The following is a 26,091-nucleotide window of genomic DNA, read 5'->3' on the forward strand; positions in this document are numbered from 1 at the left end:
TATAAATCCAATTATATAAATATGTGACCATTGCTACCTGGTTAGCATGTATACCAGTCTGGATTAATACGTTATTATTTGTAAATTCACACATTGTGGAAGCCCTGTAGCCATGTTTCCCCAAAAGATAAGGAGTATGAGCTAAAGATCATGAAATAGTACATCAAATAGCCTGTAGATATGTTCAGCACTTGAGCTTTAATTGGTGACTTCTCATGGTCGCATGCATAACTCCTATTGACACTAATGGGAATTGCTTACACATACCAAGTGGAGAATAGCCCAGGAAATCACTTATTTGTGCTCGAGGGGTATTGTATCTTGATCTGTGACAAGCGAGAGTCACAACTGGCATCATTTACTGTCAACCATTTCTGCTGAATGAAACCCACGTGTGCTCCATGGAAAGCGTCCGCTGAAGTTTGTAACAGCAAGAGAATGGTTAATCGAAGACACTTTCTCTAAGTTAAACTCTTTAAAAGTGTAGTTCATCCTTGTGCATTTATCTCACATAAAAATTCTGAATCTAAGCTTTCTCTGATCGATGGTTACATTAATTATGCACAAAAGGTTCAATTCTGCCAGCCTCGTTCACTTTGAATGCTGCTTCACCCAGGGAGGAATTGACTTGCATTATGCAGGTTGGACAAATTCACCTTTGGTCTGAACTTCTGTAAAAGTCTCCAGGGAAGGTCAAGTTTCTGTTATTTTCAATAATAAATGAGATTCCCATTGAGCAAAATGATTCAGGAAATCAGCTTCAGCTCTCTGAATCACAGCTGCGTAGGCTCTGATGGAGGCCTGGGAAGAACCGAGAGGGTTGGAGGAGAAATGAATCTCCTCCGGGTCCTGCAGTGCTAACCACGTAGAGTTGACTCCAAGGAAGCACAAGTTTTAATGACTTTTAATACATTTTGATGAAAGTCTCAGAGCTGTGATTTTCAAATACACTTGCTTACAGTCTTGACCTGTCTCAAGTGACGTTCTTATAGGTGAGACAGCTACAGCAATAAGGGGAGAGTGCAATATTTGTGTGATAGACAAATTATGTTTTTTCAAATCTTAGCAGTTTTCCCCTCACCACGTTTTTTTGCCCCAAAATGGCTGTTTGGAAGCATTAACAATTGCACTTTCTCCTTAGCCTCTGGAAGTAGCTTAATTTGGCTTAACAGTTGGAGAGAGAAATGATAATGAATGTAATTCGTTCATCTAAAAATTGTGAAGCATAACCTAAACAAATGGCAATAGCAGTAGGAAAAATGCTATAGTGGATGTTTCAAACTTTAATCTTCTGTTGAGTTGTGAAGTGACCTGAGAGGAAGGAGTGGCAGTTTATCAAAAGGACGTATATTTCTTTGTAATGCGGTTTCATTGGCTCCTTCCAGTTATTCATCTTAGCGTTGCTAAAAATATATGGGATAATGGATGATGGCTATATAGAGCTCTAATTTACTTTACTGCACAGTCACTGTGGAAATGTGCTTTAGCTACTTTGGCTCTTTTGTATTGCCTCGAGAGAGAGAATGTTGCCCATGTGTTTTGCTCTACAAGTCATCTGTTGTTTTTCAATGTATGCACATAAACAGCTCTTGCTGCTACGCCTAAATATTGAGTCAGCAGTTCCCTCTGATGAAGCCGTCACCGAAGGCTGTCACTTTTATCTCAACAGATCAGCATCACGGAGCACGTAATGCCATTAGCCCCCAAACAAAGCCTGCTAACCACAGAGTCATGGGGCACGAGTGACCTGCTGCTCTTCTGCTTCCCCGTCAGCTCAGAGCTGGGGCTGCCAGCACAGTTGCTGTGTGGCTCCATAACCCATCCAAAAAATGGGCGCAGTTTCAGTCTTCCAACCTTGCAGAAGGAATTCTGAACATATCGACAAGTGGGAGTTGCTCAGATTTTGTGGTGGATGTTAGAGGGCTATTTTGTTGGTATTTAAAATATTTAAAATGCCAGCAATGAATCCGTCACATCCACTGGGCTCTGCTCCCCCTCACCCTGCAGTTGCAGGGGTATCAGGGATTCATCTCCAGGTGCTCTTTTGCTTTACTACAACGCTTCCTTGGCAGGGCGAGAGAAACATTTTTTAGATCCTCAGAACATTTATTGCCTCTATCCTGCAAAAACTTGAGCACATCTTTAACACGAGGCATGGAAATTAGCCTTGAAGCTGTTGCGTGCACCTGTGTGCTTTAAGCTAAGCAGGTGATTTGCAGCGAGTGCCAGGAGGGTTTTGTGCCAGCATCCATCTGGCAGAGTGGTGTCACCTGCATCAGTCATCTGAAGGACTCAACGCGCTTGTCACAGGATAAATGCCTCACGCTTTGAATGTAAGTGCTGGAGTTTGGGTTTAAACTTTATTTTTTGATACAGTCTTATCTGCTATATGACATCCTTGTGCTGAAGAAAAGCATTCTGTCTCTGATAATCACCCCACTGTCCTCTAAATCAAGTAACACATCGGGACTTTGGAGAGAATCTCATTATAGAGTTTTTCTAAAGCCGAGATCTGATTGTGTATTTCCAGACATTCATTTTGCAGGAGTTGGCTGATCTAGTACTGCGAGAAAGCAAATTTCTGGGCCGACTGTTTTCTCAGCACCCCTGATCACAGTGTCCTCCACTGACCGTGTCTAAGCTGAAAAAATAATTGTGTTTTTTTCTTTATTCTCCACGTGAACCTGACACAGGTATGAGCTAAAAGCTGGTGGTGCTTCTGTTTGTTGGGAATTGGACGCAGGACAAGGAACAGCTCATTTTGTTTGGGCTGCCAAACAGTTGCACGAGGATAATTGTTGCGTGCAGCTTATTTATGTTGGATCCAAACCAGTGACAGTGGGGACCTTCAGATAGTCTGGAATTACTGCGGTGAAGGTGGGAGCAGCTGGTGTTACAGCTCAGTGTGCTGTCTTGCATTGTCTGTTGGCCAGTCCGTACCAGAAGGGCATTGGGAAAATGGCAAGCGGGCTTAAAATGGCATTTAAAATGGGGCCACTTGTAGAAAATGACTTGCGAGAAGCTAATAAAATGGCAAAGCGTGTAATGTGATGGACTGATTGTTTTGTGTGAAGGCAGAGCTCTAAATGCCTACGCAGGGACATTTAGCAGAGAGAAGGTATAACTAGAAGTAATCAGATGAAATGAAGCAAAGACCATTTAAGCCAAACACTGTGTCATTGTCCACAGTCTGAGCGCTGGAGGATTTTGTAGGGGTGGTGCTTGGCTTCAGAAAGGCGCTGTAAAACACTCCGTGGGTACACATCCTGTGAAATTCCGAGGTGATGACAGGTTTGGGAGGCGAGGTTTTCATTATTTGTGTACAACCGAAACAACAGCAACAACAAAAAACCTAACCCGAAGCACACAAATGGAGAAGGCTGCGTGTGTTATCAGTGGTGTGACAGATAGCTTCAGACCACAGAGGTGTGTGCTGACTTACCAGCAGGCTTCCTGGATCAGGGAATGCTTTAATTAAACATGAGGAATATGTGTTGTAACTTGGGTTTTCTCTAGTATTTTATTGCTCTTACAAAGCTGTAAGGACTAATAAGTTTTTGCTGTGTTAGAACTGGTAGTGTAGAACTTACAGCAAGGGAACTGCACCCAGTAAAATATTCCAACAGTCTTTACTTCAGCGAGGTAAGAAAAAATTAGAATTAATGGATTTGTTTTCTTTCATGTTCTAATGCTTCCAATTATCAATGGGGATGAATCCTAAACTCAAACACGAATCAACTCCTGAACATTTGGCATTTTTTCAGCATCCTGAGCAGTCACCTAATCACAACGTTACAGAAAGCAAACCAGAAGAATCTATTCAGCCAGCTAAAGCATTAGCAATCATGGAAAACCAAAGCATGCCAGGCATACAGAGCTACTGGGGAAAAAAAATAAATAGAGAGAGAGAGAAAAATTGGTAGCAGTTAAGAACAGGTAAAATTAAGGGACAGAATCTATAGGGAATAGTGCCTAAATGGGCATATTGCTGGGTGGATTTGCTGTCTGTTCTAGTCCTTCCCTTGCATTTCACAGTAAGCGCATCCATATGGCTCTATAACTGCATGTTTCTATAATCTGCATACTTCTTGCTATATCTGATGCATTTGCATTTTTTGGTCAGTAATGAATACGAAGCTGGAATACCACCAAGCAAGGCTTGGAGAGGATTTATCTGGGAACAAGACCTTTCTTAGCCCAGGGTTGGTAAGTGGGCAGACTTCTGTCTTGCCAAAAATCGAAGGGCCACAGGAGACTTGTGACTTTGTAAGAGTGTGATGAGGTTATCACGGTTGGAAGTCCATTAGGTTCAAAGCGTTTCGCAGCTCTGGGCTAGGGGAAAACATACACCGTGGTGACGGTATCTCCAGTGTCTGCTGTTCAGGGAAAAGACTGCTTTAAATAACTATATTGATGTCCTGTGGAAGTGTGATGGATGCTCTCTCTTTCATGGTCAGAGAAGATTTGGTCACAGAAACAAACATCAGGCAGCATCTCAGAGATAAACGTGTTGGTTTTATAGAACTCTCTCTTTCTATGGTGGAATTTCTAAAGATTAGACTAATGAACTGATCTAGCTATAGGCACATGCTGTTAGGTGAGCTGTTTTATTAAGACTTTTAAATGCAAATTGAAGGTCTGCTAGAAGGGCAATTAAGGGCAACAAAAAGAGTTTTCTATCACACCCAAGCAGGGCTGTCCCACATTGTGTTGTACTTATCTCAGCAGCACAAACGGCCTCAGAAGACAAACAGCCAGGGAGGAAAGCAATCTTTGGTGAAGCAGCTGAGCAAATGGACATCAAATAATCTATTGCTGTGGCTCTAAAGTGCAGAATGTCTTTTCATGGATATATCTGCACATATGTATATAGGTGTCAAGAGTAAATATTGTTCTTGGATATAAACAGAATTGAAGTACTGCAGGTGTTTGGTCTGTGTCGGATACCCAATTTAGCGTGAGCATAATTCCAGTATCTGTCCACAGGACGCTGAAACCTTGGAGTAAAATAGAGAATAGGTTACCTTGTTTGGGGGAGATTAAATTTCCTTAGTATCCAGGTTTTAAATAAAAAAGGCAATACTCCTTGGCTCACGAAATTCTCAGCCTGGGCAACACCTCCTGTTTGGCAATTCGTAGAAATCGGATAGCTTTGCAAATGGCCATGAGAAAAAATGGTAACTCCTATGAGATAGAGGTTGTACTTTCGGATACATGACTTCCTACAGTGGGAAAGTGTGAATAACCCAATGAGGTATTTGTTTAAAAGTGCTGTTTTCATGGGAGCTACCCTGCATCCCACATGTCCTGTGACTTCAAAGTCATTTTGGGCAGCTGGTGGCAGAGAGCACCCACCCCAACACCTTTGGTCCATCGTGTTTAGTACAGATGTGCACGGCTGGATGCAGTAGTCAAAATCTCTCCTGCTGCAGGAAGTATGGCAACACTTCTTACAGACAGTAAAGGTGGACCTTTTGAAGTAATGGTTGTAGCATTATCTAGACTTCTAGAAATGTATATATGAGAGAAAGTGAATATAAATGCAAACATATAATCGCACTGTTAATTTACTTTCAGCTGATTTCACTTCCCACAAGTTACACACACACGCTTACACCAATGGCAATTTTCATTCATTGCTTTGCCAGTTTTTGAAAGCAGAACATTGCAGTGCAATCTCATTACTACAGCTTTATTGATTTATAAAATTACACTTTATTACACTAATCCATATATTAGAATAAAACAGTGCCTAGTTACATTTGAGGTCCTCTCGCCGCATAGGTACATCGTTTGCTTTTTCATCAGGCGCTCGCAATTTAAATTAGTGGGTGTCATGCTGTTGGACTCAGTGAGCACAGGATTAATGGCAAACTCATTAGTTCACGAAGTTTAATCTTCTTGGTGGGTGTCCCATCGTGTGGGAAATGAGAGGGATTCGGCTGCAGGTGTCTGAGGTAACAGCAATCGCTCAAAGAGAGGGATCCAGAAGGCGAGCTGCTGCTGCTGCGAACATGAGAACATTCATTCCTTATGTTTTATTCGCTGCCAGAATACTTTTTTTTTTTTTTTTTTTTAAGATCCTTAGAAAAAGACCTGTTTAAGTGGCTTTCTTGGGAATTGTGGCAGTTTTTGAACCCTTACATCTCGTGGTCATTGAATAATGATCAGTTTCTTGGAATGGATATTGCGGTCCAGAACAAAACCCCGTATTCGAATTGGCTTTGCGTAGCCACGGCACGGTGTTTCACTGCACATTCACAAGCTTGCAGAGCCCCAAAGCAGCAGCAAGTTATTTTTGTCTTTTAATCTGTTAGGCCCTGATATGTAAGGTTTCCTAAACCCCATTGATTTCTCTGGAATTAGGCTCCTGAAGTCCTTTGAGAGCCTGGGTCTGGCTCATCTTTCATCCTGGTGCTATAAGACAGGGAAGAAAAACCTGCTTTCCCTACCTCCAAACACTACAGATATAAATGTGGTGAAGATTATCAGTGTTCTCATTCAGTGGCAGTGAGGGCCGCAGGAATACCAAGAATAGATTTAGAAGGGACAAAAATAACGTGCTGCCTTGAGGGTGTGCAAACCCCGAGCCGTTGCAGCGCGGCTTGGCTGAATCATTTCTCCAGGGAGGCTCCAGGCCGGCGGTGCTTCTTCCTCAGAAAGGAGCTGAGAGATGCAGCAGTGCCTCAGAAAGAGGGAGAGCAGCTTTTACACGTACCAAGGGTCAGCCTCATTGCTTGGTGTGTGCACAGCACGGTCCTTTGAGCAAGAGGGGATCCCCCCAGGCTGAGGGATCCAGCTTTGCTCAAGGAGAGTTTCTGGAGAGGCTGGTGGGAGCAGGAGGAGATAGCGAGCTCTTTGGATAAATCCCTTCCATCTTCCTTATAGACAAAAAATGTAAACTGTAGGCAAGAAATTCATTTCTCTCTGAAATGTCTCTCTAGAAAGATAGCTTTGTCTTGGTCAGCTGCTTTCTGGGTTTAATCAGTCATTGCTGCAGACTGTGCTGACAGAAATTTTGCTTGTAGTACCGCAGTCGTCTGTGTGGCCAGGAAGAGTCAATCAGCATCTGTTCCTGCACATGCATCATTAACAAAGCTGGGAATTAATGTCTAGTGACAGAGCACGTTTTGCTTTGGACTGAGTTTCTACTTCACCACCAAGATGCTTGGGATGCTTGTCACGTTTGTGTGGCTCACAGGTATTGAGTCGATGGCTGGAGAAGGGACAGACAACATTTAAAATCCCAGAATGGGTTTCTTGAGTTTGGAGTTTCCAGAGAAAATTGTGTTTCTAAATTGAGCATCTTTGATTTGTAACAGATTAAGGCTTTCTAAAATTTACGTGTTTTCTGGAATTGCAACTATAAATTGCACCCCTTACCCTAGGTAAATGGGGACAGGCACCTGAATAATGGACAACGTACCTGTGTCCAAACACAGTTCCTTCTGCTGCTGTTAGAAAATAACGTCAGCAGGCTTAGTTTGGATAACCCCTGGAATCTATAGCATGAAGCAGCTCTGCATACAGCGTTTGCTTACAGACAGGTTACTCTTTATTTTTTGTTAATGTAGATAAGGCCATTTCTAACGCTGTGTTGCAGATAAGTTCTGCCTTCAGCCTAGCCGCTAATCAGGTTGCTTCTTCTGGAGGCAGACCAGGTTTTGTCTGTCTCTTCCCTTCTCCGCTTGCCATCAGCAGATCTGTGGAGTTTGCCCTGCCTTCCAGTTATCTGGCACTGGAGGTGACAGATGCAGGAGAGCCGGAGCAGGCTTTCCAAATTATCTCGTGCCACGAGGGAAGAAGGTGACCTCTGAGCGCTGCGCAGAGCACAGAGGGGCTTTTTTCCTAGCGTGTTTCTTCCTCAGCAGCTGAAGATTTTTTCGAGGTAGGCAAGGAGAGGAATCACTTGCTGAATGAACAGAAATATCAGCCTGCAAGAGCAACAGCAAGAGCAGCATCCTTCCTTCTAGCCCGCCTGCAGGCAGCCTGTTGGCAAACCCCCGCAGCAGCGCTCAGCCCTGCAGCTCTGTGAGTCGGTGACATCCCTGCACACCCTGCATCGAAACCTTCCCTACTGCACTTCCCTCACCTGTGGCACCACCAGTGGCTGGGGCTTATAGAAAATACACCTGTAGCAGCCACATCAGTACCCTCAGTGTAAAACTCCCACATTTTGTCATTTTAAGAGAATCTGGACAGTGGAGGCGAGAAGTAAAATGACTTGTGGTCTGCTGAGCTGTGTTTTGGAGGCTCACCATTATATCACTGCCATTTATATCACCATTATTATCACTGCCAGGCAGTGGAATTGGTAAGGAGCTTGCAGAAATGCAATGGGGAGATGTAGGTGCTCTGCCCTGGAGAAGTTAACTTCGCAATAACACGCTAGAGGCTGTTTGGATGCATGGTTACAGAATTACTGCTCAAAATTTTTTTCCTCTTTTTTTTTTTTTTTTTTTCTTTTTTCTTTTTTTTAAGGAGAAAACTGAAGTGACTGTGGCCTCTTTGAAGTCTTATTTTTAGGTTACAATAAGCAAGATTCTGATTAATTTAGCAGCAGGGCATCAGTGGCTATTAACAGCTTAACATGAGGCCATGGTAGATTGATAAGGAGCTAAACAGCCCCTGAATCACATATTAACAATCTGGCCATGCTATAATTGAGGCTCATGTTGGGTAATTGTCAGCATGGTTGATAGGCAACATAATAACAGTAGCTATTTGTCTTTTAAATGGGCACTTAAATTATTCAGAGTAATAGTTGATTGTCATCAGTACATCTGAGCCGTAGTCCAGTTACTCTGGGCATGGATGAGAAGCTTTAATTTAATTAATTTAGTTAGTGCAGCACGGGGCTCTCCTCGGGCAAGCTCACCTGTGTCTGCGAGCACTTTCTCAGGTGTGGTCTCCAGCCCAAGAGGAGATCCCTTTTCTGTGCCCTGGCCGTTAATGGTGCATGGATCATCTCGGATGCCACCAGCTTGAGCGTGACAACCAAAGCAACAGCTCGGCAGATATTTCACCTCCCATCAGGGCAACCCAAATGCAGTTTTACCTCCCCAGAGCTAGAGAGAAGGTGAGACCCGCAATGCTAACCAACAGCCGTATTTATTTTTTTGTGGTTGTAGAAGATTTGAGCAGTTCCACTCTGCATTCATTTTTATACCAACTTTTATATGTTGTGGGACATTCTAGCCAAATTGTGAAAGTTTATGAATCATTAAATGTACAGAAGGAGTCAGTAACCACTCGGTTTCTCCTTCGGTTTCTTCATGTTGTAGCATTAGCAATTCTGAGCTAGTCACGCAGTGGGACATAACTCAAATTAATTAGCTAAATTGCTACCTAATGGCAATAAGATTTGATGCCACTTAATATTTCAGTGCAAACATGGCAGGCAGGTTAACGTATTTAGATATGATCGGCTCTCCTTTCCTAATGGAGTACCTAACTCTTGTTTGGGCTGTCTGCAGCACTCATTGCGCTCAATTAATCCTGTCATTAGCAGTGCTCTGATCTGCTATTAGCTCCGATAAAATACACAGCCACCTCCGTAGCCCTCTTCTTCAGCGATGACCAACCTGTAGTAAGGACGCTGAAATGCAATTTAACGGGGGGAGGGCGGACACACTCAATGCTTTGCACATAATTAAATCACATTAATAACGAGAGACTTAATTACAATTCTGAGTTTATCAGCAGAAAGCTCTGATGGCAGCTTGCAGCCTGCAACAGTGCTGGGCAGCAGCAGGGTTGTTTGGGGCTGCAGAAGAGCTCGGGCTGGACGGTGCTGGTTATTCCCAGCGTCCCGTTCCTGGGAAAAGTCCCCGAGTTGGGTTACGCACCCCTTGGTTGTCTTTTCTTCCAGGCTTTCTTTCCGCCCGCCCTCTCCCCCCACCCCTCTCGCGAAGCAGCCCTTCTGGCTTTGTTGTAAGTGTGGTTTGTAATCATTGTACACATCCCAGATGGTTCATGAAAACTCTTTGAAATGCCATCTGCCAGGCGTGTGTCCAGCCGGCAGCCTGTCATTCTGCTACAAGAAAAACGGAGGCGGGTTTTCCCTTCCCCCTGCCTTTCTGAATCGCATTCAGGAACACTTGCTCAGATGTGGAGCAGGATAGCAGCCCGAGCATCTGCAAGCAATCTTCGCTCTAGACAGCGACATGGAAAGTTGTTGGGTTTTTCGCCTTGGTCCAGATAAGATATCCTAAGCAGTGTTGTTTTTATTTTTCCCCCCTGTTCCTTGCCGGAGCCCAACGGGAGGTGACAAATGTTATCTCTGTGATGTAATGTTTTTCTTTTACGCCCTGGCTTGGCGTTCCTAATGCATTCAGCGTGTGTTGCAGGCAATCGCGCTGATAGCAAGCACATCTGCGATTTTTTGACTTGAACATATTCAGGAAATTAAGAACACTGAGATGAAACAAATAGATCCATTAAAATGGCTCAGAGGAATTATGGCAGAGATATAATTGTCATGTCAAATAGGCAGCCAGCACTAGTAAACTGCTGACTGCAATTTCACTGCTATAAAAATTCAGAAGGAAAAAAAAAAATGATTAATAAATACTCTCCGTGGGAAGATATAGATAAAGAAAAGATGAGAACTCGAAAAGATAAAGTAAAATGAATCTTGAAGTTCCTTGATCTCTGTGTTTTATGAACGTGTGCTGTCAGTTACTGGGAAGAAGTTCGTCGCAGTCTCTGTCGCTCGGCTCGCGTGGCTTGGAGTGATGCTTGGATGATGCCGAGGGTGAGGAGCATCACGGGGTCTGATTCTCACTTCCATTGTGCTCCAGGCGTGAGGCAGCGACAGCACATCCAGGGACATATTGCTAGAGCTTTTTGATCTTTCTGCCCTCTTCTGGGCCTGGTTTAGGGGAACCCAACAGAGGCCAAGACCCACGATGCCCAGGTGAGGCTCATCACGGTGTGAACATCCACAGCAGCACCAGGCGCGGGGCAGCGTGGCTTGGGTGGAAACGCAGCAGCTCAGGCAGCAAGGGGCATGCAGTGCAGGCCCAGTCCTCCTCTGGTCTAGGTCTGTGGAAGACAGCTGTCCTCTGCTGCAAGCTGCTTGGTAAAAATCATTGTAGGAATTCAAGAACTCAAAGAATGCCAAGTTGAATCCTTTCAAACGGGAAAGAATAGTCCTGCTGGTAGGGTGAAGGTATCCATCATCATCTCCGTCCCCTTTTTTGCTTTTCTTTCTCCTGCCTTTAGCCGTTCACGCGGCTCCAAGAGAAGGAATGATAGCAAAAGCACAGGAATTTAGAGGCTATCTGAAGGCTGACGGTGAATAAAATGAGAGAGGGGATGGAGGAGAGAGAGAGAGAGAGAGAGAAAGAGAGACAGATTCTATTTTGAAACAAGAAATGGAGGATTTTGGAGAAAGTGGATGTCTATCAAGGAAACTAATCTAGTGATAGTGTTTCGAGGGTGTCATTCCATCAAGACTGACCTCTTGAGCAGTCTCTCGGATGAATAGGGCATAAGCAGATTTTCCGCTTCCCTGGCACTTGAGGAAAACATTTGCCAGATGTAGGCATGGTAAATTTATGCTCTTTCAACTTCTGAGAGCTGGAATCTTCCCAATTAGTTTCCAGAAACTCAGTTTCTTTATATTTTCTTCAGTTCTTTTATAGCAGGTTTAAGAAACTGTATGCACTGAACAGGTACTGCCCAGGGGCCGGGAAAGCCTTAAAGAAGTGAGAAATCACGTTTCATTAAATATTAGGTATGGTTTCCACAGCTCTGAAGTGACTCCCAAGCCAGCAGATTGGTTGCGGCCACAGCCATCAGACACCTGCAACCTTCTAACACCATTCTTTCTTCTAAAGTTCAGTTTCCACCGGTGTCTTTAAATCTGTCGTTTGTATTTAATCCCAGATGTACAGAATTCAGCTGTTTCCTAGTCTCTGGAGTCAAGGAAAATAAAGGCTATTGAACAGAAATGGATCCCAATCAATTACACTGTGCTCAGTGACCTAAAATGCAGTGGCCCAAGCCATCTCAGCAAAAAGTTGTGAAATGACTCATCTTACACCATGCTTCGAAGGGCTGGAAATTGGTAGGAAGGGAAGGGTTTCAGAGGTGGCAGAGCAGCAATGATCAGAGCCCTGTTCTCCATGGGTGATGTTTAAATTGTTGAGTGCTAGAGAGAGGTTCAGCGTGAATTATTACTTAAAAGGAAGAGTATTTCTTGAACCGGGATGAGCTTGTAGGTGAATTATGAGAAGCATTTCCAGAGAGTTTCTCTAGTGGGTGCATGCAAATGGTGCATCCAAACTGCCTCATGGTGTTTTTTTAATGTAGAATGAAAATCAAAACCAAAAACCATACATAAAGTAATAAGATGAAATAAGGGAGAAGAAATCTGTGATGTGAAAGAATATACGGTTAGAAAAAGTGACACAGAAATAATGGAAGACAGAAGTTGCCTTATCTGAAAATACGAATTGCAATTTTATCAAAGTTGAAGTCACACTCTGCTAATGGCAGGAAGGTAATTGCTGGCATATTCCCAGACACCGTACTCTTCCAGCTGTGATTCTGCATGTGGTACAAGATAATTCTTTGCCAGAAAGCCTTTCTGGGAATATCAAAACTACTGTGGTTTGGTGGAAAACTAGTACCATCATCAGGAATGTATGTCTTGTCCTGTTTTTATGTGGGTTCCTAACTAGACTCCTGGCGCTGCTTTCTGTGTATCATAGAATTGTATTTTTTGGATACTGTTCTATCTTTACAATCAGTTTTATTGTCCCTTTTAACACCTGATGAAAAATTAACACATTAATATTTATTTTTTTTCTTCTTTCAGGCACAACTCGCCCTCCAAGAGAAGGAGAAGTGCCTGGTGTGGACTATAACTTTCTGACTGTGGAGAAGTTTCTGGAGTTGGAGCGAAGTGGGACCCTTCTGGAAGTAGGAACCTATGAAGGTATGGAATCACGGGCAGAGAAAAAGCACTTCAAGTAGGCATGGTAGGATGTCTGAGTTGCATCACCCGTGTTCAAATTAACCAGCTACAGTTAAGACCTTGCTTTCTGTTTTAGCGTTCCATTTCCATTTTCTGACGGTACACAGAGAGAGGGAATTTCAGTATTGCTGTGTTTTGTCTTTTCCTACTGAGTTAACTACCTCAAAAGATTAACATCAGTAGGCCAGGAGGATCTAAGATGAAATCTGGTAACAGAATACTGAGGGAAGGCAGCGTGGCAGTGAATGAAAATGCATCTTTCCTTTGTGTCTTCTGTAACCTATCTTCCTATTCGCTTTTTCTTCCCTCCTGCTGTCTCTCTTTTCCCTTCAATCTTTTTGTCTTCTTTCCTATGTACACATCCTTCCTCGCCCAAATGTGTCTCAGGATGCAACTACATGGTGCACTGTTTTTGGCCTTTTTTTTCTTCTTTATTCTTGGGTAATTACTTCTAAGCTGAGACATTGTGTTGATTCTTTTGACAGCGCAGCTTTGCAAACAACAGCACTGAGACAGCCAAGGGGGCACTGAAATGTCACTAGGGTGAGAGAAGGAAAAAGATGGCTTTGCCTCCCAAGAAAATGTGAGGCAAATTGGCCAAATTTAGCTACACAATAGGATTTGTATAACTAAAGATGCAATCTCTGTCTCCTTTAAATTGAAAACTACTTCTGTTGTGTTGTTTCCACCTACTCCTCCCCAGAGAACATTCAGATGCATCTCTTGGGAAGCTAATGAAAATCATAGAATCATACAAACAAAAGAAACACCTTACAGGTTTGAAAGTCCTTCCTGTGCACTTCAGCTCATGCATGTCATTTGCAAGAAGTGAAGTGGCTCTTGTCATAACTAGGAGTTGAAATACCCTTCTTCTTGCAGCCATTAACAAGAGAAATGAATTATGTTTTAAAATGTGAACTACACACCAATAGCTGATATTCCTTGAAAAGTAGTAATCAAATATGAACACAAAAAAATTGGGACATGCGGCTTTTGTTTTTTGAGCTCTAAAAGTAAAGTCCTGAAACACTGTCTAGCCTACTTCTTTAAAAACTCCGTTATAAGGTCACCTTTAAACCTGGCACTTAATCCCAACTACAGACAATTGTGGTGTCAAACCTGGTTTACGTGAAGATGCTAAATGCATTATTTGGTTTCGCTCTTCCACCTCTCCAAGCTGATTAGCCCTATCAGCACCAATACTAATGTTCCAGCAGCAGCACTTCTCCAAAATCAGCTTTTTCCTCTCCATGTTTCTAATTATAACACTAAATTACTTTTCTTTGTCGTGGTGCTTGAAATAGATTGGCTGAACTGCCTTGCCATTGCTTCCTGATCATATTTTTTCTGGTGACCTTTCCACTTGGAAAGACAAAATGGGTAACTGGCTGTAAGCTGGCTCCTGGGAGATGCTGGGCATTAGCTTTCAGGGAATGCTGTACCCATCTGGGACAGCTATTGCATGGTCATTTCATTGCTTATGTGATTATATGCTTTAGCAGCTAAACAATTTAGATTTCATGGTTAGCTCTTTCGAGTTGCTGCATATGAGGTTGACTTCTGAAAGTCTCATGGGTATTTCAGTTCTGTGGGTGATAGAAGTGTCAACTTGGAGGGACTGATTTGTCCGAAGTGCCGAGAAGCTTCTTTCCCCATCCACATCAGGGATGCTGATGCTTAGTGGTTCTGGAGAACTGGCCCATGAGGGAAAAATCAGGTAGAATAAAGAAAATAATGACAATGTGTGTATACACATATGCATCAAGACACATCAATATTTGATAGTAATGTGAAATAAATAAAGTTCATTTTTCATTTACAGCTTCAAGAAATGATTTTGTTGTCTTCTGAGATTTCTTTAATGGCTTTGTTGTCCTTTTACTTTTTTGGAAATCTTATTTTACGAGAGTATTGATCAAGACAGTTTTGATCTTGATTAGATCTTAGAATATGGTGTGGTTAAGACTCAAGCTGCAACCACCAGCAATTTTGCTTTAGTAAAAAAAAAAATCCCCAAAAATGTAGACCACAAAGTTAGAATTCTGATGTCTGGATGTTCTTCAGAGCCTAGCTTTATAGTACTAGATTATTTTTAATTTTCATTTGTTTTATGCTGCATTTTTCTTGCTTTTTTTTTTAATGCACCACCATGGTGAAGTTGATTGTATTTTTGGCTCTCCCAGTGACAGTTTATTCTAAACCAGAGGGACAGAACTCAACAAAAGGAAATACTCTCCTCTTTCTCTCCAGAGAACAATAAAATAATGCCTTTAATGCATGGCTTTTAATATTAGTAATGCTACTTATAGTACTGAGCCCAACTCCAACAACTGCAGGGATAGGGTTGCTTTCAGTTACAGTGCAATTTGGTGACTTAGAGATGAAGCAAGGGCTAAGCCACGAAATGGAGAGCAGAGGTGTTGAACAGGCAAATTCTGCCTCGTGACCTAAACCAGGTTTGGTGGGGCTGGATGAACTAACGGGCTTGTAAGAAGGCACAGAAAGGTAGAATAATTTCACAGCTGAGGGAAAGGAGAGGGAAAGACACAATTGCCTTAAAATACAGCTGGCAGTTTTTAAGAATAAGGTTGATGAAATCCAGACCCAGTGCTCCAGGTGAGGAAGAAGATCCTCCTCTCGAGGAGCTCCTGCTATTCGTGGTGCTGGGAGCAGAGGCTGGGGTTTCTGTGTGTTCATGTGATGATGGGTGGGAGCTGGATGTAGTCGTGCTCTTTATTTCTCTGCATCATTTCAGCAGCTGGAGAGAAAGTGTGACCTAAACAATCAAGGCTACGTTTTGACATTACCAGATGACATTCATTTGCCTTTTGAAGGCATAAAGCCACTCAGAAACCAGCACTATCATTGGGAAAAACCTTGCAGGAGATGTAACAAAAGCATTTAATAGCTACTGAAGAGAACTTCTGGGGAGAAAGAATAGAAAACAGGGAGCTTTCAGAGGAGGGGTAAAATGCAGGACTTTGATGCTGATAGGGATGCTATTGATTTGGAAGGAATAAAGAGCAAGCAGAAGAGAACAGCTGGAAACCACAAAATAGTCGGAGAGTGTATCAGGTTTTGAAAGTGCTCTAATTGCAAAGAGAAACTGCAAGCTGAAGAGGACAAAAAAGGTGTTGCCTGCCCACTGGGCTGCATAATATCAGTAGTATTTCTTCTGGTGCACTGCAAATGTGTTCCTCAGGGCAGTTTTTGATTCATGTCCCTGTAAATGCAGAGCAGGCACGGCAGCCTCTTCTCTGACCACCACCGTGGTGTGTTCTGCACCCAAAATGCTCCTAAAATCATAATTAGGTGTGTGGGGGGGTGAATTTGAAAGCCTTAGTTCCTGAGGTTTTCAGATCTAGTTTTAAGATGCTGCTAGAAACGTCTGATTTTTTCCTTTACGAAAGCCCCGTTTTGATTGCATGGAGCAGAAATCCTGGAAGATGTGCCCAAAGCTGTGGTGTGCCAGCACTGGTCACTTCTGCACCCCCCGAGTGCTGGTGAGGCTGCACGTGATGTGCTCGAGCCAGCTGGGAACTCCCCTTGACAATATCCATTACGAAGAAAAAATCTTTTCAGACTGCACATTACCTGGGCCTTCTGCTGGATAGGAAACCAAGATAATTGTAATCTCGGGCATTTATTGACTGATCCTTCAGGGCATAAAATACTGATGGATGCACGGCAGTAATTGTGTAGGCTACTAATTATTTGGCAATTACTTCTGCATTTGAATTGCGGGCTCTCCCAGGGACCCCAAGGGAATGCTGCTCTGAGCGGAGACACAGCTCCTAGGTTTTATTCCCGTTTCTTCCCCAGCCTGCCAAGTGGCCAAATCAGGTAACAGCTGTGTACTTCAGGTTACCGGCCTGAAGAATATTAAAACAACACTTACTCCTCTCTTCATTAATATTTCAGCAGCCGTCCTGTGCCTCCAGTTATCTCGTGTTACGGATAGAAGGGAGGCGGTGGGAGCAATGGGATTTTGGAGCTGGGTGCAGCAGGGGAGGTGGGCACTGGGCAGGGACACACAGGACATTGGCGTGGTGGCCGAATTTTGAATGGGGATGGCCGTGTCGCTGGGGTCTGGCAAGGCTGAATTAATGAATGCCTGCCCAGCACTTAGCGATCCTCAAAAGAAAAAGTGCTGCACTTTATAACATGTGAAGGGTTATTACATTATGGAGTATTATTGTCAAGGCATCATCTTTCATTCTCAGGACCAGCGTTATGTGATTGCCAAGAGAAGTAATAAGTAATCTGCATTAGCCTCATGACTAAGATGTAATGGGGTGACTTGCGAACGTTTTTAAAGTGTATAAAACTAGCTACTGTAGACAGGGTCTCCGATTGTGGTACTTAATGAGCGTAATAAATTACCTTAACAGAGCAGTTAGAGTTTCAGCAGAAGCAGAGAGGTGTACTCGGCAACATGCTTCAAATCAAGATGCCTTTAGCCTGATAGATCTGATGGGCGAGCTCTCCTTGGGTTTCCCCGCAGCAGCGCTGCTCCCCCAGCTGCCTTCCCAAAATGTCTGGGCTTTCCTTGCTGTTTTTCTGCCGTCTCTGCAGCCCGTGGGTCTCGCCAACTCGGTACAACCTTGAAACGAACACTGTGTCCACGGCGTGCAGAACATGACAAGATTGGGCGAGGAGGGCTGGCAGATGCTGGGGATGCCCATGCAGCGGAACAACATGTTCCGCTTAACGAGATAAGATCTGCTTATTAATGTCTCCATCCTGCAGATTGACTCAATAAATCATAATGGCTCCTTCAGCACCGTTACCATGTATCATGTCCAATACCCACTTACGAGCAAGCATCTGTGCAGGAAGATGCCTTTCTTACCTTTGGCTTTGCGCCTTGCTTTCTTCTCCTTTTTTAAACTGCTAGCGAGAGTCAAAAGTCTACATTTTTGTCTGGGCGTGTTTATCAGCATTAAACATGAGTGCAGCTATACTGAAGTGTCATCGGATAACAATGCTTCGTTCTACAAACAGCTGAAGTTGTGGCTGAGGAACTCTGTCTCTCGAAAAGCCAATATTCACATCTCTGATAGGGCTTTAGAGTGGTTTTGAATTTCCTATGGAAATTCTGTGTGGCTTCTCTCTGGGCACTTGCAATGGGAAGTTTTCCAATATTTTGTCTGAAATCATTCATCAACAGTCCTGCTTTTTACTGTTTCTTGATATATCTTAAAACACATATATCTTGATATATCTTAAAACCCTCTGGGGTAGAGGCAGTTCCCAAATGCCTGTGACAAAAAGGGTATGGCGCATCGCTTGCTTTTTGTATTAAGTTAGAGTCAGGTTACTTTAAGCTATTTACTCTTTAACCAGAATCTGAAGTGCTGATTAATGAAGGCTGTTTGCAGAAGACTGTTGATAGATGGCAGCCAAGCACATTTCGGCATTGTTTCTTGGGGCTGTGTTTGCTCAGGATTGTCTCTAGACCTTGCTACACCTCTGGGGTAGGTGGCATCCAGCTCGCTTTGCAGCTGAGCAGCCCTTCGGTGCCAGGAGGCAGTGCAGCCTCCTCAATTTGCAGCATCCCCCTGCTGCTGCAGAGCTCTCCTGGCACTGCAAGCTGCAACTCACACGCCTCTGCCTTCCGGAGGGGCGAGGTGCTAACAGGACACATCCTCTGCAGGGGGGATGCACGTAAACATACAAGCACTTGCAAGAAGAAGGGTTGCATGTTGCAGTGGCTCAGCGTGGCGTTTTCTTGATTCCTACGTCCTTGTGCTAGGCAGGGTGTGTGCCAGACAGTTCTGTGTTCTCTGGACGTACCGTGCACAAGCACACACTTTTGTTCCCTATGAATCTTTTAAATCTATTTGCATGTGTATACAGCAGAAACTCTGAGATAGCTGAACTCAGGAAGCACCCTGAGCTTCCACATCCATCTCACGCCCAATACCACCAGTATCTTCCAGTTTATGTGTTACTGGAAGTGTCCTTGCTTTGTTTTGGCTTGTTAGAAATTTTCCATGCATTAAATGCACTTGGCTAGAGCTTCATGTGAGTGCTAGCAGGAACATGTGGCAATGCCTTGAGATATCTATACACAGGGAAAATTAAAATAAATGAGACCCATCTGATCTGTAGGTGACTTTCTGCCGTGCTGTCATTGCCTGTAAGGCACTCGCTGTAGGATGCGTTAGATATCGAACAGAAATTGAAATGTGCCCATTGTAATATTTTTACTAACTTAACAAGAAATCCAGACTGATCTTTCAGTTAACCTCACCATTAATAACTGCAAAAATTGGCAGAGAATCTGCTAGTTGGAGCAAATTGGATTTGCATATATTGTAGGCTAATTTCTCCGAGATCTTCCGCTGTCTGTGTTTTGCTTCCAATCCAGATGCTGTATCCAAGGCCTCCTCCTGGTTGCCTGGATACTCTGAATTTCCTCGAGGCAATTGCTAATCAATGTGCAGTTGCAGCTAGGTGAATCCCGCAGACAGCAGCCAGATCTGTCATCTAAATGTGGAAATCTGTAGCAGAATATGATCTGGAAGGAGAACAGACAAAACACTGTAGCAGGAGCCCTGCTCCCAGGAACCAATTCATCCTGTGCTAATCAGACACAAGCACTCGTGCTGGATTAGACGAGCAGAGGCTCTTCTGCTAAAATGAAGGGTCAATTGCTTTGGTTCTTGTAGAGCGCGGAGAAGAGGAGCTGCATCTCAGAAAAGAAAACAATTACATTAATAATTACATTTAAAGTCTTCATGTCAAGGCCTTGCTTAATTTTATTGCTTATCTCCAAGTCTCTTTCCCCAAATACACGTTTGCATGACGGCAGTTTGCTGCAAACTGCTTCTTATAACACAAGCTGTTAATGGAGTGTTGGTAACTCCTTTGAAGATCAGATGCACTTCTTGTGGACGCGGGGTCCTCTACACTACACAGAGGCTTTCAAGTGTCTTAATTTTTGTTTGTTTGTTTGTTTGTTTGTTTTATAATTGCAAAATTATGCCTCGCAGCAGGCGTCAGTAAATTCAGGACTGCAAGAACTCTGCTCCGTGCTTTCCTGAGACAAACGCGCTTCCAATCCTAAATCTCTGTGCAACAGAGAATCAAAACAAATTCCCCTCTCCCCAAAAAGAGAAAAGTTGCAGCAAAACCAACACTTACAGACTAAAGTACCTGAAATGTAAGGTCTGGGACCACGTTCCTCGGTTGGTGTTGTACCATTAGGACTAATGCTTGGCCTCGTGCTTGACCTTGCGCGCAGCTCCGCTGCCTTCTGGCACATCTCCACGTTGGCTCTGCTGCCCTGTCCTCACCCCAGCTGCCTCTGGGGTCTCATCTGGCCTCTCTGCTAGGTGAAACACCTGATTTTCTATCCGTTCAGTTTTAGGTTCTTTTAGATCTGCATCTGTCTTCTTGTATGTTTCACCCCATTCCAAAAGCAGCATTTTGGATGGAAGGAGTCCCCCTCACTGTATGTGAATTGAATGGTAATAGGCATCAGTTCTTAGGAATTGGATTCAGTTATTTTAACTTAAAAAGGCACCAATTAGCTGTCTTTATGAATTGCATTTCAAATTCCAAGTCAAGTAAACAACTTAAGATCGTGTTTATTGCCCTTGAGGGAAGCAGTTCATAAAAATGTTTGCTTTATTTTATTTTGAAATATAAGATACATTTTTCATTGCCACCAGGTTTCCAAAACTTAAAACAAACAAACAGAACCCGCGGTGTCTCTGGGCCAACAGCACTACTTTAATTCATAAGCTGCAGGACAGGATAGGAGCTGCTGCAGATCGCTTTCATTGATTATGAACACTGCTTGAACTGGCGGAGCAAGAAGCGCTCTGATGATGAGAACTCGTCGTCTTGTTGTGATTAGCTGTTACCGAAGCCTAATTACTGTGCGTGATGCTAAAACGTGTAAGCTGCCGACACTTAGAGATAAGGAGATGAAAAGAAATCAGCTCCTTCCAAATAGCTATTGTATTTTCCTCATTATTATTGGTAGTTTTGTGTGCTCTCCCGAGTGGTGCTTTGGAGTACCTGGATTAAGTCACGGTTTTGGCTGCAAAAGCTGCCATCAGACTTCAGCTGTGGTTAAATCTGTTTCACGCACCAAGGGACCGAATAAAATAAGGGTTAGTGAAAGGTGCTGACGAGGAATTCAGTTAATAGTATGTGCATCTGCTGAGGGAATGTGTTATTAGCTATTATTTCAGTGACTGCAGGCAGGATCCAAACGTGCATGAGGAAAGTAAGGCTTAGGAGCCCCATTCCCATAGGAATCAGACCTGGGAAAGTTCCTGGCATCCCAGGTGCTTCAGAACTGGCATTTCCATGGGAAGGGAGCTTTTCCCATTCCTCTTTGCCCAGGAGCTGAGCTGCTCTTTTCCAGCCTTGAGGCATCCCGTTAGGGGCACCACGGGGGAGCCCAGCACCCGGGCAGTCCTGCCGCAACTACTGCGTGGAGTTTTGGGAATGTTTTGGGATGCTCTGGGCTGACAGATGCTTGTGTATGCACATGTAACATGCTGTTAATAATTAGAGCTGATTGGATATTCAGTACAAATTACACTGGCTATGAAGTTAGCCCCTTCTGTAGGCTTACAAGTGGCTCACAAAGCACTGTTAAAGCATATTTTTAAATATATGTTTTTTCGTAAACATTGGCAGATTTAATTCGAGCAAATGATGTCAAGTCTGAGTGCTTAAAAACTCTTCCTGGGCTGTTTGCTGTCAGTTGTTAATGGTGCACGTTTGGATTTCTGAGTCACAGGGTAAATATTTTCTCTTTATAATTTTGTAGGATTAAACACGCGTTTTGATGATGATTTTAAGTGCCAGTCCCTCCTACTGGTGTGTCTGCCCCCGAGCCCAGGCCCGCGTGCTGCGCCTTGCAAATGAGCTGCTTAGCAAAGAGAAGTAGGTCTGACTGCACCCAGCAGACACCAGGCAGAGGGATTATTCCCATCCTCTCACTCTCTGTCACCTGGAAGCTGCGTTGGAGCTTTCTTTTGCACCTCGTCATCGTGGGCTGTGTGGTGTGCCAAACCTGTATCTCCTCGTGGGAATCTGAGGGAAGAGCTGTGATTTTTTTCACTATCGACTCAGGCTGAATCTGCCTCCTGTGGAGGGAAAAGCAAAGTTCAGCCCCGGTGGCTGCCTTTCCCATACTCTGCAAAACAAAACCCACGCGTGCACAGCCTTGCTCAGTTTCCAATTCATATTTACGCTCTGTATGCCTTCATATATATTTGTAGGGTTCCCCTAATACAGCACGCAGCCTTTGTATAGAATAATAATTCACTAACAGTGGTACCAACAGCCGTGGCGGGTTTGAAGAGTGACTGGTGGTTTTGGAATAAGCAAATCTGAAATACTTTGAAGAAGCCAGTTTTTCTCCTGAGGAACAGCTCTCCGTGGACTGGTAGGAAGGCCAGCATTGCCTGTTACTAGAGGAACTGAAAACGAGCAAGCTCAAAGCTATTGGTCTGTAGTTGGAGGAGCGGTGGTAACATCTGTGCTGTGTTTTTGTCCAGGAGAAATAAAAATCCACACTAACAACATCCACGTACCCTCTTCAGTCACTTTGTTGCATCCATCCTAAAAGGATGTAATCATTTACAACAGACCTGAAGTAAATTTTGCCCAAAATACTGATGTTCAGTGCCATAAATAAAAGCTGTTCTCATCTTTCTTGTGCACACGTAGATCTGTGGGCTTAGCAGTTAACATCCTTACAAAACACACCTACTTTTTGAAAAAGCAGAAGCAAACAAAAAAAGCAGCAGCATTTGTCTGGAGAAATGCCGAAGAGGATAGGAGTGGAGCAGGGTAGATTCTTTTTTCTTCCCACCTACCTTTGTATTTTTCCTTTTGCTTTCTTTCTCTCCTGTTCCTTTTTTCTTCTTTTTTTTTTTTTGCATAAAATAGTTTTGCAGTATGTAGAGCATAAGAATCATTTCTGTAGCACAGACTGCAACCTGCTTTAGTAGCCTCCATCCCCATTAGAGACTTTCCAGAAGAAGTCATTTCCTCCTCCCTATAAATTATGCAACGAGGTGCATTTAAGATTCTGAAATGACGACGGGAAGATGAAAGCGTTGCGGAGCGTCGCTGCTCCTGTGGAGCTGAACCCACGCCGTTGTACACAGGCTGGAACACGCCTTGTTAAGACAAACCTGCACGTGGTGCTGTCCCGGTGCTCGGGCTGTGAAAACACGGAGCAAGGAGCTCCCCGACTCCTCCAGCCTCGGCTCTGTAAGACTTTTTCTCCCCTTGGAAGGCAGCAGCTGGGGAAGGCAGCAACGTGTGCCCAACGTGGCCTTCCCCAGCTGGGCTCTGCCAGCCTGAGCTGGGTGCTTCCCAGTCTCCCTTTCTCCAGGTGGATCTGGAGACTTTCCAGAGCTGCACTTTGAGATCTGCGAGTGCTGGGATGTGCACGATCCCCAGGACCTTACCCCAAAGCAGGCAACTCCATCAGCATTGGGGCTGTAAGGGGCTTGGAGGCTCAAACAGGAAAGGCAGCTCAGTGGGCTGAGCAGGAGTAGAGTATGAACGCTGAGGCTGGCTTCTGCAACAAAAATACACACGCGGATATAAAGAGTAAATGAAATAATCTTTTTTTAGCACAGGTGGGGTTTTAAAGTGCCCTTGAATAATGTGCCTTTGGCATGTGGTTTCCATCTAGTGTAATAGGAGTAATAAAGGGACGGGTGCATTTTCTGGGGAATGGATATTTAATATATTATGTAATTACGTGCTGAAAAATTGAAAAATAATGCTGTCGTGTTATGCATAACCTATGGAGATAGATGAAGAATGTAAATAAATGTACCTGTGTATTTTAAAGAAGAATCTTGTGCTGCTGCAATAGCAGCGTGGGTTTATACAAAGCTAAATGGGAAGGCATATTTTAATGTTGTGGCATGCCAGAGAGCATAGGGAGGATATTTAAGTCCACCTTTGGAATCCAAAGGTGGCAAATAAAACATAATTATAATTAATGAATGGGAAGATTTCAGAAATTGTATGTGTCCCAGATCTCTGTGCAAAAAGCCTCCATCAGAGGAGGAAGAAGAGCCTTGCAGTAGGGCCCGGACTCCTGTATCTCCCAGTGACCTGAGTGCTCTGAGCTGCTCGTGCCACCTCTGGTGACAGCTGCCAGCAGCCGTGTGTTGGCACAACTGCGGTGTGTCTTTGTCCCTCCCAATTTTCCTTTAAGGTCTTCACTTCTACCCAAGTTTTTAAGGTCTCCATTTCTACCCAAGTTGACCCAACCGCTGAGTTTCCCCTTTGAAGAAAGCAGTGCCACGCGGTGCCTTTCCTTTCCTCTCCCTTGACAAAGTTTTCCTTTCGAGAGAGGCTGGGTTTTGTTTTTAAATGCAACATCCACCCGAAAAGAACCTGTGTATTAAAGCAGGCCATCAAGCCTTTCATCACTTTGCTGGGTGATAGCAGTCATGAATTTTTTATTTTCTGCAGGGCTCACTCCAGATCTGCCACAGCTTTGTGTGGGTGCACACATGGAAAAAGGCTACTAATTGAAATTCAGATGTAATGAGATGAAGTTTGGTATTCACCACGGCTGCCTTTTGTTTTAGCCCTTGTACGCTCAGTGCACCTAAACAATGCTACCATTGCTTCTCCTTTTAGATTCAACAAGAATAACTTAAAAGGCAAGAAATATTTCCGTGTCCACTCCAGAGATCTGGAGATGAAATATGCCCTGAAAAAAATGGGAACGGCGTGTGTCAGTTTGTCTGTTTGCTTATTTACTACTGGGGTGGGACAGAGATTTTGATGGAATTGAAAATAAAATAAAACAGAAATCTTGCTGCTTTAAACCGTTCCCTTTTGAAGATGCAAATGTGTTTCTATTGCCTAGGTAACTATTATGGAACGCCCAAGCCTCCCAGCCAGCCCCTCAGTGGGAAAGTGACTTCCACCGATGCTCTGCAAAACCTGCAGTCTGGCTCCAAGCAGTCGACTCCAAAGCGAACCAAGTCTTACAATGATATGCAAAATGCTGGCATAGTGCACCCAGAGAATGAGGAAGAGGATGATGTACCTGAAATGAGCAGTAGCTTCACAGGTAAAACAAAAATACTGCAGTCCATCAGCTAGGACACACGGGGAAGGTTTATGGAGGGGGAGGATATGTGTTTTTATTTTATTTTGGTTTGGTTTATTTTGTTTTAATTTATCTTATTTTTTTGTTTGTATGTTTGTTTGTAATGGGTTTCCTGCAAAGCTGTCAGTTTTGGAAGGCACTGGCCAGTGTTACCTGTATGGCAGGTGTCCAGGTGTGGATGCTCATATCCACAGCTGTGATTTCTGAAATGGCCTTGTGGGACTGGGCTGGATGAGAAAAAGTGGGAAAAACCTCCCATCCACTAGTTACCTTTTGGTTGTTTTGTTTTCTTCTTGTTGCTGGATAGCTCTTGGTAGTGACAGATAGAATTTGAGAAGGAGTATGAAGGAAATTCATGTTTGGTTTGTTTGTTTGTTTTCCTTCCTGGGAGGCATTGCATTTTGAAGTCCTCAAGCATAGGAAGCTGCTAGGTCTCCGAGTAGACTTCTCTAACTGTGAACAATAATTGAGATTTTTTTTAAAAGCTGTTACCTAGTACTGTGCAGTTTGATCATTAAGGACATGTTCATATTCTTTCAGAAACTGTCCATTGACTGCAGTCAGCCAGATTCTGCTTTCAGTTACTCCAGTGTAGATTTCAATTGAGCCAAATGACAAGTTTAAGTACAGAAAGATGAAATGATGTCTGGTAGAAATTAAAGGTAACGCTTGTCAATCCCTTTATATTCTGAGTTAATCATTCTGCTACTTGCAAATGTGGAGGCTTTTCTTAAAAAGAAGCATGTAATGACTTCTGATGTCAAGGAACATGTCATCATTTTGAACATCACTTTGTGGACAGTCAGCTTGAAATGTAAGGGTCCCCCTGGAAATCAGGAACTTTCTGAGTTGAAGTGATCTTGCATACTACATGAGGTGTACTTGTCTACATTGTAAATTAGCCCAGAACTTCATTTCTGTCTGTAGCTTTGTCAGCTAGTTTTCAGTACAACCCCAGCCAAGGTCAGAAAGTTTAAGGACTAGC

General features: G+C 43.6%; 1 protein-coding gene across 30 annotated transcripts in view; it reads left to right on the top strand.

Annotated features, from left to right (window-relative positions):
* MAGI1 (membrane associated guanylate kinase, WW and PDZ domain containing 1) overlaps nt 1-26,091 on the top strand; it is a 317,508-nt gene that overhangs the window by 216,400 nt on the left and 75,017 nt on the right. For all 30 annotated transcript variants that reach the window (XM_068694412.1, XM_068694411.1, XM_068694418.1 and 27 more), the window contains exons 3-4: nt 12,827-12,946; nt 24,861-25,067. In XM_068694412.1, the coding sequence (XP_068550513.1) occupies nt 12,827-12,946; nt 24,861-25,067 (327 nt within the window). The remainder of the gene's footprint in view (nt 1-12,826; nt 12,947-24,860; nt 25,068-26,091) is intronic.

The sequence above is a fragment of the Anas acuta genome, chromosome 11 (genome assembly GCF_963932015.1).
Source record: "Anas acuta chromosome 11, bAnaAcu1.1, whole genome shotgun sequence".
Lineage (NCBI taxonomy): Eukaryota > Metazoa > Chordata > Aves > Anseriformes > Anatidae > Anas > Anas acuta.